This window comes from Erythranthe guttata, chromosome 4 (assembly GCF_056151865.1).
Source record: "Erythranthe guttata isolate IM_541 chromosome 4, IM_541, whole genome shotgun sequence".
NCBI lineage: Eukaryota > Viridiplantae > Streptophyta > Magnoliopsida > Lamiales > Phrymaceae > Erythranthe > Erythranthe guttata.
Genome location: NC_142536.1, coordinates 1,959,644 through 1,971,719, shown reverse-complemented (window position 1 = coordinate 1,971,719; position 12,076 = coordinate 1,959,644). Strand labels below are relative to the sequence as shown.

Below are 12,076 nucleotides of genomic sequence, written 5' to 3'. Positions count from 1 at the left end.
GAAGTTAGTGATTGTGATTTAAGTTAGTTTTAAGTGTTTATTTCTAAAAGTTGGAGGTGTTTGCAAATATTTCGGAAAATAAACTAAAATTGAAAAAGAAGGGTTAGGGGTGCTTTTAAAAAAATAGCTTATAGCAGATTATTTTAAGAGAAGCAAAAGCAAAAGTTAATTTTGCAAACACCTAAAAATAGATTATGAGCAAAAAAAACCGCATAATCTCTTTCAAAAAGCATTTGCAAACACCACCTTAGGCTCGATCTCGACAAATGCAACTCATTTGAGCTCTTCAAAATAGATGCGTCTCGACAAATGCAGCTCATTCGAGCTCAAGCTCGTCAAAATGGATGGGAGCTCAAGCTCGACTCGTTTACACTCGTAGATCTAAGGAAGGAGTTTTGTAGATTTTTATTCACTTAATTAGTAGCTTAAAATGAATCAAAATAGGCTTAGTTCCAAATCATATATACGAGTCTAAATAGGCTTATTGGCCTTTTGAGCAATGAATATCATATCATATCAATAGTGAACGAAAAGAGAATTCGTGACACTAAAAAAATAAAAATAAAATACTACTTACCATTTACCAAGTATATAATATAAGTCACTATAATTGCAGTAATTTTAGTTGTTGGATACGGCCTTAAAAAAATTTAAAATAAAATAATAAATAAATAAAGAGAGCAGAATTAAAGAAAGGAACAAAAAAGCGTCGACGCCGGCCGGCTCTTATTACTCTTATTAGAATATTATTGAACTGAGTACAGACAGACACATATCTGCAGGTTTGCTCGACATCAACCATGAAAAACAAAGGTTTTTCAGCTTACACAAAATTTTACATTACGTAGCAGCAAACAAACGCATTCATCTAAAACTGTTTCCCGCCGGGAGACAGCAAGAAACTCTGGCTACCCCTGTTCATCTTCAAGCTCTGGGCCTGGTTCGGCGATATCTGGTAAGCATTCGTCAGAACCTGAATCGGCATCGCTCTCAGCACCGACGTGTATCCGGCGAGTGGGCTGCGCATCGGCCACCCGGTGGTCTTGAACGCCACCCACTCGAACCCGTTCTCTCCGGCGCGTGCGGTGGAGGTGTAGTACTGCGGCACCACAAACATGTCACCTTTGTTCACCCTATCGTTCATCAGTGATTGTCCGCTGTGGTCCACCACTTGGACCTGGGCATCGCCTTTCGTCACGTACACGATCGTGTGGCCCAGCATTGCCCAATCCGGGCTCAACAACGCATTCTGCGTGGCATTACAAAAGAAATATTTTCAGTCGGAATGCACGGAAGGTGTTTGTTTTAATGCGTGAATGGAAAATTACACGCACATAATAAATATTCTCAGTCGGAGTGCACGGAAGGTGTTTGTTTTAATGCGTGAATGAAAAATAACACACACATACCGGGTAAAGGTTGCCTCTTTCTGCGCTCATGTCCATGTACTTCAAAATGGGGAGCTTGTGGCTGTCGATGAGGTGTACTTTTCCGGCCTCTCTGGAGTAGATATCAGCTTCTCTCCTGTTTTCAGTGTTGGTGCTGATTTTCATGGCGCAGAAGCTTTCTTCCAAGCCATTGTCGTCCTCTGATCGTCTTCCTTCTCGTTCTCGTTCTTGTTCTTGTTCTTCTTCTGGCCTAATGAAGCTCATTCGTTCTCGAACGATAACGCTGAGCCCTCTCTCCTGTTGCTCTGTTTGCATCTTCCTCACAATCTCCTCCGGCACATTGAACGCCTCAGCCATCAAGTTCGAGTCGAAAGCCTGGAAAATGTTCTGGAATGTCTCCCTCGACTGCTCGTGCTGCCCGCTTTTGGGTACTCCACCCGCCAGGTAAAATGCCTAACCCCCAAACATACAACAACAAATATCATCAGATTAAGTGGCAAAATATATGTGTATCTATATATTGTGTTGAAATTTGATTTTACTCTGAATTTTTGGTCGAGCTGGTTGGATTGGTGGTTGAGGTCGTTGATGGAGATGGCGACTACTTCTTCGCTTCCGTCGTTGTAGAACCAGTGAGCGGCACCAGCCGGAATAGCGATGATGTCGCCTCGACGAACGCGGTGGACTTTCTGGTGCAAATCCCTCACGCTTCCCTTTTGTTTCTGCTCCCAAGCTTCTGTGCTCTCACGTGTGTATTGGCTCTTGTATGCATGGTATGTTTCTGCACACCCTGGGAAGCTGATGCCTATGAAACCCTGACCTGCAGCAATATTTTCAAACATTCAAATATATGTATGCATATCAGTATATGTATATGTGTGTGTATTATATGTGTAAGTACCCTTTTCGATGAAAACAAGGCGAGGGGCAGGGTGGTAATTGGGCAAGGAGAGGGCGTTAGCCTTGAGGACGTTTCTCATGGCAACAACACCGGCGCATTGGAACTGGTGGTGGTTTTCGTCCCAAAGCTCGGTGGTGCCGCCCTCGGATTCGATCCTCTGAGTGGGCTGGGCGGCGGTGAGGCGTTGGAAGCGGCACTGCTGCTCGTCGCTGAGGCGGAGGGATTGCTGCCTTACGGCGAAAGCGGACGAGACTAGGAGGGAGAGAGAGAGTGCTAGGAGAAACTTATAAGAGGCGGCCATTGTTATATGTTTGAAACACACTGTGGAGAAGAAGTGAGGAAAAATGAGTTGGAGGAGGGTGCATTATATAGGAGTAAGAGTGTATGTATTCTGCATGGGGATTGTTAGTAGTGAAGAGACACCTAGCAATGAGTTTGGTGTGTGGAAAAAAACAAGAAGGGATGCATGGCTGAATATATATACGTGGTGAAATGGATGGTTGGTTTGCTAACACCTTTGCATGCTGGCTGATACACTTGGCCAACTACATCTGAGGAGTTGTGCTATTTGTATTAGTGATCTTATGGTACAACTTTTTAAGCCTAAGGTCCAACTCAAGTACCTTCATTTTTTTTTTCTTTTTTGGAGATAGTACATATATGATATACACAGTATAGTAAAATATTTTCAATTTTTGTTTTTTGCATGTCTCCAGAATAAATTTACATTTGTTGATTATTTCTTTTCCGAAAATTTTATTCAAATTAAACTATTTAAATAAATATATGTAAAATAAAAATAATAAATTCCAAATATGTCCTCAGTGGTTGAGATTGGACATGTTGAAGTCCCTCTATACGTTATTGGATCAAAACCAGCTTTTGGTTTAAATAATTGGGCCGTCAAAAAATCAATTTTCTATTTTTGGGCCCAACTTACATTTTCTGAAAAGATGGAAGGGTAATGGAAACAATTTCCTACAGCATTCTTGTCTCTGATTATTAATAATAGTTTACATGTTATTTATGTCTAAATAAAAATAATATTTGAAAATATCGAGTTTCAGACTAATTTCAGACACCATCTATTTGTAAGAGATTCTGATTAATCGATTCACTGTCTGGCAAAATTACAGGGAAATTTTCCAGCTTTCCATTACAAGAGAAATCCAAATATCTTTAAAAAAAAGGAAAAAAGGGAGGGTCTACCAAATTCGACATTAAACTACAAAGCAAAACGACAACCAGTTCCATCAAGAAAACGATCGGTATGCCATCCTTTAGCTTGCAGCTCGGATATAAATGGAAAAAACACATCACTCATCCTACTATAACCCTCCTCCAACGCATTTTCACTAGGCACATGAAACGACTTCGCCACCTCAGCAGCATATGCAGCGACCAGCCACCCCCTCAGAGCATCTTCTCCAGTAGCGCTACGCTCCAGTACCATGTCGGTGCATTTTCTCCCACGGTTTAAAATGAATTTTTCGTCCGGAAAATTTTCCTTCACTTTTTGTAGCTCGGAGGGTTTGCAGACTTTGTGTAAAGGCCTTCCCACTTTGACACTTCCAGCTTCTTCTATTAGTCGTCCCGGGAATAAGATATCTTCTTGATATCTTAGATCGGCCGGACTGGATATTCTACCACTCTGGTTAAATATTAACGAAGAGTGGTTTTAGTGGAGATATTAATAAACCAGATATTTAAAACGTTGATTATTAGGTTATATACTTTTATACACAAACCTTCAAAAATTCTGCAACAATTAGTGCAGTTCTCTGTGGGTTTAGAGTGTTGACTGGAGTCGCTCGCATCTCTTCCCTCACGCAATACACATGCATCAATGATAGGAGCGGCCCAACCACCAACTGTGACATCTCAGCTTCATCAGAATCTATATGTGTGTATATATATATATATATATATATATATATATATATATATATATATATATATATATATATATATATATATATATATATACCATGACCACCATGCAATTCTTCCTCTTGAACGAAATTACATTGAAATTAAAGAATAAAATCCAACTTTACGCACTATCTTTCAGATATATAATATTATGGTGCGACATCAGGAGTGAATGCCCAAAAATAGCGGGACTAATGTGAATTTCTAGAGTGCAAAAAAGAAGGCGCCATCGAAGAACTCGTGTGAATTTATATCAATTCTAAAGTTTGAGATGTAAGTTAGAGTAACATGTATTCATAAAAGTACCTTTCCCTGTGTAGATGAACAAACGGTAGATGCTAACTGAATTCCTGCTCCTATTCCGAGAACATTAAACAGAGTAGAAATGGCTTCACCTTTTGCAAAAAGGTCACTCAGATTTCCCTCTTTGGCGAACGAAGAATATATGGGCAATCTTGTTGCTCTTGCTGCAACAACTGCCATTCCCTGCCAAAATAACAAGTTTATCTCAACATGTCTCGACCATTATCCTATATATACAGATAGCATATGACAAAAACTGTATTTTTGCCCGCCTAATTAGATAAATCCACAAGCAAATAATCATCTCACCTTAGCGAAATTGCCAAGCCCAGCCATTTCAAGAAATAAGTGTGGACATAGAGGTGAAATTACTTCCAGACCGGTACCAAAGTCGTAAAGAACATCAGCTGCAAGTTCGAACATTCATTCCTTCAACCATCCCATAGCAAGATAAGAAACATAGGCAAAACAAGATTGCGTAACTAAAACCAACCGTATTATTAATCCGAGAGTAAATAATTAGAAAATAAAATCAGGAGATTAGGGAATGAATGCAAAATGACAGACCCAAAAGCCTCCAACTTTTAGGTTCCGAGTCCATTCTTGCACCTAAGTTGCTACATATGAGCTTTCCGACATGCTGCATGCCGTCTTTTAATATCTGTAATGTAATTAACACAACATAAATGACCCATAACAGAAGAGACTTCTGGAACTTTTCGATTAATAAATCTTTACCCAACTAACAGCAGTAGCCTGTGCAGGTGTAGGTCTCAAACCTGCAGCAAATAGAAGTGACTGAAAGGGAGTAAGCAACTCAAAAATATCTCGATTCTCGATCATTAAGAGCATTTCAAAAACATCTCGATCTGTCATGAAAAATTATACAAAAAGAAAAATTAATCTCAGAAGAAGACCTGAGTTGATAATACTGATAATGTTGCACTCGAGAAATGTTGCAATGCTCGGAACTGTGTGTATCTGAGATATCCCTCGTTCACACTGTATAGATGTAGGAGACATAATTCAAAACTATAAATAACGTCTGTTGTTGGACACAACTTGTTCTGTAGAGATTCAAGAAAAGGCAGTTACCTATACGGATAACCCGATGGAAAGAACTTATTTAGAAAGGATTCGACTATCCTACGAGAGGCAGGTCTTGAATCATCGACCAACGTCACCTGAATTAAATTATTAAAAAATAAATAATCAAGATATGTTAAATTGGCAAGTATAAACTCTAGCATCTTCAGCATCAAACGTTGCGTCAAGCAACACAATATAAATTAAGTGTGCATCGATTACCCACATTTTTTCTGTTTATCCTTTAATGCAATTAGCCCCAATTGAAGATGTTGCTAAGAAATCACCCATCACACAAATGAATCATACAAGCATTAGCATTCCCCCAAAAAACCCGTAAAACATCTAAATTGAGCCTATCACAACGACGGAAATAGGACAAAAACATTTTCCGAATACAATGAAAACCACAGTGACCATTGAGGGAATTAATCATATCGGTACAACATTTTTTTTAGTTGAGCAAAAGCCTAATACATTGGGCACATCAACTGTTTGTTTAAATGCTTGACCGAGGCGGTAAACGTAAATAAAGTGAAATGTGCGCTTACAGAAAGATGACCATCGGATTCGAACTGAAAGTGGTGAGACATCGAATCTGAAGTCTCAATCCAGTACACGGGCGGCGGCGGCGGCGGCATGTCATCGGGTTTTTTCTTTTGCATCTTAAAAATTTCCTGGAGTAACCGAAGCACCAAAACAATGAAGAAGAACAGAAATATATGAATAAAATGAGTTGAAGAATTAGTTATGAGATAAAAATCACACTTTTCACACACACGAAAACGAACACAAACACACGAAAATATATATACATATATATATGTGCGCGCGCGCGCGTGTATTTGGAAAGAAAATCTAGTAAAGAAAAAAAGGGAATTTAGATAGAGACCAAAAGATTCATGGATAAGAGTAGGAGCTTGCAAGGGTATGAACTACGGTCCGCCGGCAGTGTCGGGATTCTGAAACGGCAGCTCAGACAAACCAGAATATTCCTTTTTTACTTTCTAAATTAATTTTAATTTTTTTTTTTAATACAAAATTATTATTAAAGAAGAGTCTAAAATAAAAAAAAAATTAAATAAAAGCTATATAAATACAATAAATTATTAGGTATTTATCAAAAAATTATAGTAAAAAAAATTCGATTATTATCCAGACCTTTTGCTAGCCCACTAAACGAGGCAAAAAAGGCCCATTTCAGGTGCAATATTTGGGGCACTCTTGCAATTAAGCCAGCCCCAAAAAATACCAAAAACTGTATACTATTGTATACAAATTTTAGTTGGTGGAACGTCACAAAAACTTTTTCACGATATAAAAATTTATATTGTTAGAGTACACAGATTTTGAGTAAAATTAAGGGAACGTCCCAAGTTTTCACGATCAAAATCACAAAAAACTGTATATTATATAGTACATAAATTTTGGGTAAATTTGGTGGAACGTCCCAAAAAAAATTCATGATCAAAATCACAAAAACTGTATGCCATACATAGTACACAGTTTTTTTATAAGATCGTCCAAAAAAAAAAAATTCACAATCAAAACCACCAAAAACTGTATACTATATAGTACACAGATTTTACGTAAAATTTGTGAAACGTCCCAAAACCTTTTCACGGTCAAAATCACGAAAAACTATACGCTATAGTACAAATATATTGGGTAAAATTGGTGGAACGTCCAAAAAACTTTTTCACGATCAAAATTATCTAAAATTGTACATTACAGACTTAGTACACAGATTTTGAGTAAAATTGGTGGAACGTCCACAAAACTTTTTCACGATAAAAATCACCAAAAAATATATACTATATAAACAGATTTTGAGTAAAAATAGTGGAACGTCCAAAAAATTATTTCACGATCACACACTACACCGAAAATACACACTAAAAATTACACACACTATATCGAAGACACACACTAAAAAATATACGCACACTACACCGAAAACACACACTATACCGAAAACACACTCACTACATCGAAAACACACGCGGAAACATTACACACACTACACGAAATACATACACTAAAAAATATACACACACTACACCGAAAACACACACTAAAAAATATACAAACACTACTAAAATATACACACACTGCAATTAAGCCGGTACATTCCGGGGGCCCATTCAGGTCAATTTTTTGGGCCATTACGAAAATAACCGGTCCAGAAAATGGCCCATTTCAGACCCATTACACAATTGTTGGGGCACAAAATTGGCCATTCGAGGCCCATTTCAAGTGCAATTTTTGGGCCATTCCGCAATTTACCCTGGCATACAATTAATATTTACATTCAACAAGTTACGTAATTCTGCCTAGTTATTTTCTTGCATGAATTAATTAGGTAAATTAACAAAATTTGCGAATTCACCGAACATAAATTACATTAGTTAGACAGAAACACACACGCACCCAAACATAAATTTGTGTCCGTCCTTTTATACAACGGCAGAAGCAGCAGCAGCAGCAGCAGCTCGCAGGTTACACTACAAAAGTCCGTTCGATTGCAAAAGCCCAATAGAAAATGACTCAAATTTGCAAGATCTCAGTTAGCGCATCGAAATGCCATATCCTTAAAGTTCGTCTGCCATTGTTTCTCTGGCTGTTAAGACTTAATACTACATTTCATATAACTGATTAACTGTATATATACTAGGTGATGGTTAACTTGAGGGGAGAAAATATGTAAACGAGCAGGCGAAATAAGAAGAAGAAGCAATAATAAACTCGGCCTTCATCTTCGTTTATATAATTATTAGTGACGATTACATCATATCAGGATCATCTTCATAGTCAAAGTCAACCTCGCTCGATTGCCTTCTCTTTGCCTCTCTTGGTCCTCTACCTTTCTTTGGCTTCCCACTGCAAATATATATATATGTTCACCCTTCGTTTCTTAAGATATATGATAACAAGTTATCGAATTTGAAATTTTGAATACTTACGGTCCATTTGCTGATACACCGCCATCTCTTGCAACTTCTTCAGCCTGATTGATATACAAAGGATAAATTAAATCAAATAAAATCACAAATTCTCCAAGTTTACAAAGCAATAACATCCACTAATATAACAGCATTACACGTTCCATTGTACATCAGCATTACAGTATGCAGGAAAGGCAAATATTGGAAACAAGAAAAACGCAAGGCGGGATTGCAGCATACGGATATAGATAATATAAAGTGCAAGGTAAAGTATAAAATCGTACAGCTGGTGAAGTGACGGAAGATAACGAGAACAGCCTGTCTTCAGCCTGAAACTTCCTCGATCTTTTCAAGCTGCAATCAACACAAACCAAATCATTCTCGGATCATATCAACTTACAAATATGAATAAATACTCGACAAAAAAAAGTAGTGAAAATGGACCCGATACAGTATTCCGCAACAATGGTTCGGTGGTCCCAAATTAACATGAAATGTTACCGCTAATCACTCTACCGAAACCCGTAGTTAATTAAATTGATCGACAAACGAAGCAAACAAGAAATAGGGGAACCAACTAAAGAAAGGGATGATTTACAGTGTAGTGTTCTTTGAGGAAGACAAGAACCCTTCAAAACCTTTCAAGACATTGCCACATTGGCTTGGATCCTGTAAATAACTTGTTTCCATATCATACACCTGCAATAAAAAAAAAATTAATAATAATAATTTCAAGAAACATTACATTACAAATCTTGGCAAGAGAAAAAAACAGTTTTTTTTTTTTGGTTCTTTCTTTTATCACCTGTTTTTCGATATTACGGAGTTCTTCATGAATTTTGGCCCTTTTGCACAAGAGGGAAGCCAGCACTGCAGAAGGGTTTGAAGCAGTTCGTAGACCTAAAATTATTTGTGGAAATTGTTCCCCCAAAAATATAAAATTAAAAGTTTCGAAAAAATAAAATGTATAAAATTCGGGGAAATTGACACGGAGGGTTGTTTACCTTCAGAATCCATGTTTTAAATATCGAAGATTCAAGGCTGAAGCACTGTGATCAATCGTGTTCGCTGCGTTTTCCTCTTTTTTTGCGATCAACAAGTGTAATAGGGGATCAAAGACGGCGACGTTTTTGAGGAAATCCCTAATTTTTCATCTGTCGACTCCCTTTGGACCGGCAATACAGATAAAAGGGCAACTTTGACCCACCAAATGCTGACCTGGCAATTGAGATATTTTCTTCTTTTCTTTTTTTTTTTTTTTTTTTTTTTTTGAATCTTGATAATAAATTTAAGAACAATATTAGTAAAATAAATTATTTCTATTTTTTTTTATTACCATTCAACTCCAATTAATTAGTGAGAAATAATGTCATAAAAGAGGATTGATGGTCATACAAAAAAAAAAAAATTCAATAGACATTAATACATGGTCAAAATTGGATAATTAAATTGTTTATTTATGCATTGAAATACAAAATACTATTTGTCATTATTTTTTATTTGAAATTATTATATGGAGAATAAACATATAAAATATAAATTAATTGCCTTTGTAAACTTCAGTCTTCCATCATGTATGTCAAATTACATTTTACAATGCAAAAACTAATTTTCATGACATATAGTAAAGAAATAAACTATCTCCTGATTCAAATATTACAATTACATATTTACCTGCAATTAATTCTACATTTGCTCATAGAAACTCTATATTTGAGTAGTTATTACACCGCCGGAGTTGTTCTTCTGCTACTTTCTTCATCGTTCATGTCTTCATTTTCGCCGGACATTTCCTCGAGAGACTTCCCCTTCGATTCCGGCACCAAGAAAGTGAACATCAACCCCAAAAGATTGACCACCCCCAACACGATCAGTGAATTCTGGACCCCGATTCCGGCCGGGTAACCCGCATCCGCCTTCGTCGGGTCTTGGTTCTGGGCCAAGTACAAGAACCCGAACGCCCCGATCATGGCTCCCATTTTACCGGAGGCAGCTGATATTCCGTGGCAGGTTGACCGGAGCCTCGCCGGAAATATCTCCGCCGGAACCACGAACGTCGTTGCGTTGGGTCCGAAGTTGGCGAAGAAGAAAGTCAGGGAGTACATCATCACGAACCCGATTCGGTTCTCCGGTTTGATCCAGTGGTGGTACGGGAAGGCCAAGGCGAACATGAACACCGTCATGAAGAAGAATCCGATTAACTGAATGGCGAATCTTCCGATGATGTCGATTAAAGCGACGGTGAACAAGTAGCCGGGGACTGTGCTGCACAGGGCTATTAGGGTTTGGGCTCTGGCGATGGTGTAAACTTCTTGGATCGCGTTCATTGTTTTCGCTGGAGGAATCCAGCCGATGGCGGTGAAGATGTCCTTTTGGAAGAGGTTCTGGCTGTAGAAAGCGATGTCGAGCAAGAACCATGTGCTGGTGGTTCCGAGCAAGTGCAGCCCGTGGCGGCGGAGGAACTCCTTTGAGAATAAACCGTACGAGCCCTTTTTCTGGGCGGTTATTTGCTCCACCTTTTGTTGCTCCGCTTCGATTTCGACGTTGAGAACTTTCGACATGTCGTTCGCCGCCTGTTGCGCATTTTTGGCGACTAGGGCAGTGTAGCGGGCGGTTTCCGGCATCTTCAGCCGCCAGTAGAATGTGAGCATCGCCGGAATCGCGCCGACCATGAGGATGATTCTCCAGAGGTAGTCCGCCTGCGGCGGCGTCGAAGCTATGGGGTCGACCTCGTACGACGGAGGGTTGAACCTGGCCTCGAAAGCTGCAGAGAGAATCATGGCGAAGATCCCGCCGGCTAGAATCCCGAACCCCTGCATGGCGAACACCGCCGCTATAAACGCGCCGCGGGTCTTCTTGTTAGCGTACTCCGACATGATGGTGGCGGAGAGCGGATAGTCGCCGCCGATGCCGAACCCGAGCCAGAACCTGAAGAAGCATAACGTGGCCATGACGGATTTGGCGTCGCTCCCGAAGGAAAGGCCCGACGCAACGGAGCATAGGCACATGAGGAGAAGGGTGACGCCGTAGACCTTCTTCCGGCCCATTTTATCACCGAGCCACCCGAAGAAGAGCTGGCCGGCAAGGGTTCCGCAGAGGGCGACGCCGTTGACGGCGGCGGACACCTGCGGCGGGAGGGTTCCGGGCTTTGGCGAGCCGTCGACATGGTAGTAAATCCGGCCGAGCATCTTGGTGACGAGGGAGATGCAGAAGAGGTCGTATGCGTCGGTGAAGAACCCCATTCCGGCGATGATGATCGCCGTGAAATGGTACCACTGCGTCTTCGCCACATCGAGGGCGTTCAACACCTTCAAGTTATTGCTCTCTTCCGTCGACATTTTTAACTTCCTTCCTTAGATCCTCTGTTTTAAATCTTCTTTTTGGCGGTGGAGGAAGAATTAGGGGAGGTTTGTGGGTAATATATACAGGGCAGAGATACCGCAGCATGTTGGAATCTTCGCCGGTATATTCCCTATTTAAACGCTACACCACCCACACACCAGTCAAATTTCTTAATCTCT

At 39.6% G+C, this 12,076-nt stretch overlaps 4 protein-coding genes across 4 annotated transcripts; all 4 read right to left on the bottom strand.

Moving 5' to 3' along the window:
• Positions 1-686: 686 nt before the first annotated feature.
• On the bottom strand, positions 687-2,726 carry LOC105952311 (11S globulin seed storage protein 2). The gene is made up of 4 exons (XM_012975854.2): positions 2,290-2,726; positions 1,931-2,208; positions 1,410-1,841; positions 687-1,249 (listed from the first exon to the last, which is right to left on the bottom strand). Exons 1-4 carry the CDS (start codon positions 2,588-2,590, stop codon positions 869-871), a joined length of 1,392 nt encoding a protein of 463 aa, XP_012831308.2. The 5' UTR covers positions 2,591-2,726; the 3' UTR covers positions 687-868.
• A 649-nt stretch (positions 2,727-3,375) lies between these two features.
• RUS2 (root UVB sensitive protein (Protein of unknown function, DUF647)) lies at positions 3,376-6,648 on the bottom strand. The gene is made up of 10 exons (XM_012975830.2): positions 6,503-6,648; positions 6,162-6,287; positions 5,620-5,708; positions 5,442-5,526; positions 5,263-5,322; positions 5,092-5,185; positions 4,834-4,931; positions 4,528-4,707; positions 4,038-4,160; positions 3,376-3,940 (listed from the first exon to the last, which is right to left on the bottom strand). Exons 1-10 carry the CDS (start codon positions 6,512-6,514, stop codon positions 3,515-3,517), a joined length of 1,293 nt encoding a protein of 430 aa, XP_012831284.2. The 5' UTR covers positions 6,515-6,648; the 3' UTR covers positions 3,376-3,514.
• Positions 6,649-8,177: 1,529 nt separating this feature from the next.
• LOC105952303 (uncharacterized) lies at positions 8,178-9,765 on the bottom strand. The gene is made up of 6 exons (XM_012975841.2): positions 9,560-9,765; positions 9,361-9,455; positions 9,154-9,254; positions 8,840-8,909; positions 8,574-8,617; positions 8,178-8,490 (listed from the first exon to the last, which is right to left on the bottom strand). Exons 1-6 carry the CDS (start codon positions 9,570-9,572, stop codon positions 8,394-8,396), a joined length of 420 nt encoding a protein of 139 aa, XP_012831295.1. The 5' UTR covers positions 9,573-9,765; the 3' UTR covers positions 8,178-8,393.
• A 334-nt stretch (positions 9,766-10,099) lies between these two features.
• LOC105952281 (inorganic phosphate transporter 1-4) lies at positions 10,100-11,932 on the bottom strand. The gene has a single exon (XM_012975818.2). The coding sequence runs from the start codon at positions 11,891-11,893 to the stop codon at positions 10,280-10,282; it is 1,614 nt and encodes a 537-aa protein (XP_012831272.2). The 5' UTR covers positions 11,894-11,932; the 3' UTR covers positions 10,100-10,279.
• Positions 11,933-12,076: the final 144 nt, after the last annotated feature.

Excerpts from the sequence above, each read along its gene's own strand:
- LOC105952303 (XM_012975841.2), bottom strand. Across the intron at positions 8,910-9,153 it reads TCCTCAAAGAACACTACACT|CTTGAAAAGATCGAGGAAGT; the intron begins GTAAATCATCCC and ends TGTTGATTGCAG. Across the intron at positions 8,618-8,839 it reads CTTCCGTCACTTCACCAGCT|GCTGAAGAAGTTGCAAGAGA; the intron begins GTACGATTTTAT and ends TATATCAATCAG.
- LOC105952311 (XM_012975854.2), bottom strand. The coding sequence starts at position 2,590 with ATGGCCGCCTCTTATAAGTTTCTCCTAGCACTCTCTCTCTCCCTCCTA. Across the intron at positions 2,209-2,289 it reads CCTTGTTTTCATCGAAAAGG|GTCAGGGTTTCATAGGCATC; the intron begins GTACTTACACAT and ends ATATTGCTGCAG. Across the intron at positions 1,842-1,930 it reads AGCTCGACCAAAAATTCAGA|GCATTTTACCTGGCGGGTGG; the intron begins GTAAAATCAAAT and ends TTTGGGGGTTAG.
- RUS2 (XM_012975830.2), bottom strand. Across the intron at positions 5,709-6,161 it reads AATCCGATGGTCATCTTTCT|GTGACGTTGGTCGATGATTC; the intron begins GTAAGCGCACAT and ends AATTTAATTCAG. Across the intron at positions 4,708-4,833 it reads GGCTTGGCAATTTCGCTAAG|GGAATGGCAGTTGTTGCAGC; the intron begins GTGAGATGATTA and ends TTATTTTGGCAG.
- LOC105952281 (XM_012975818.2), bottom strand. The coding sequence starts at position 11,893 with ATGTCGACGGAAGAGAGCAATAACTTGAAGGTGTTGAACGCCCTCGAT.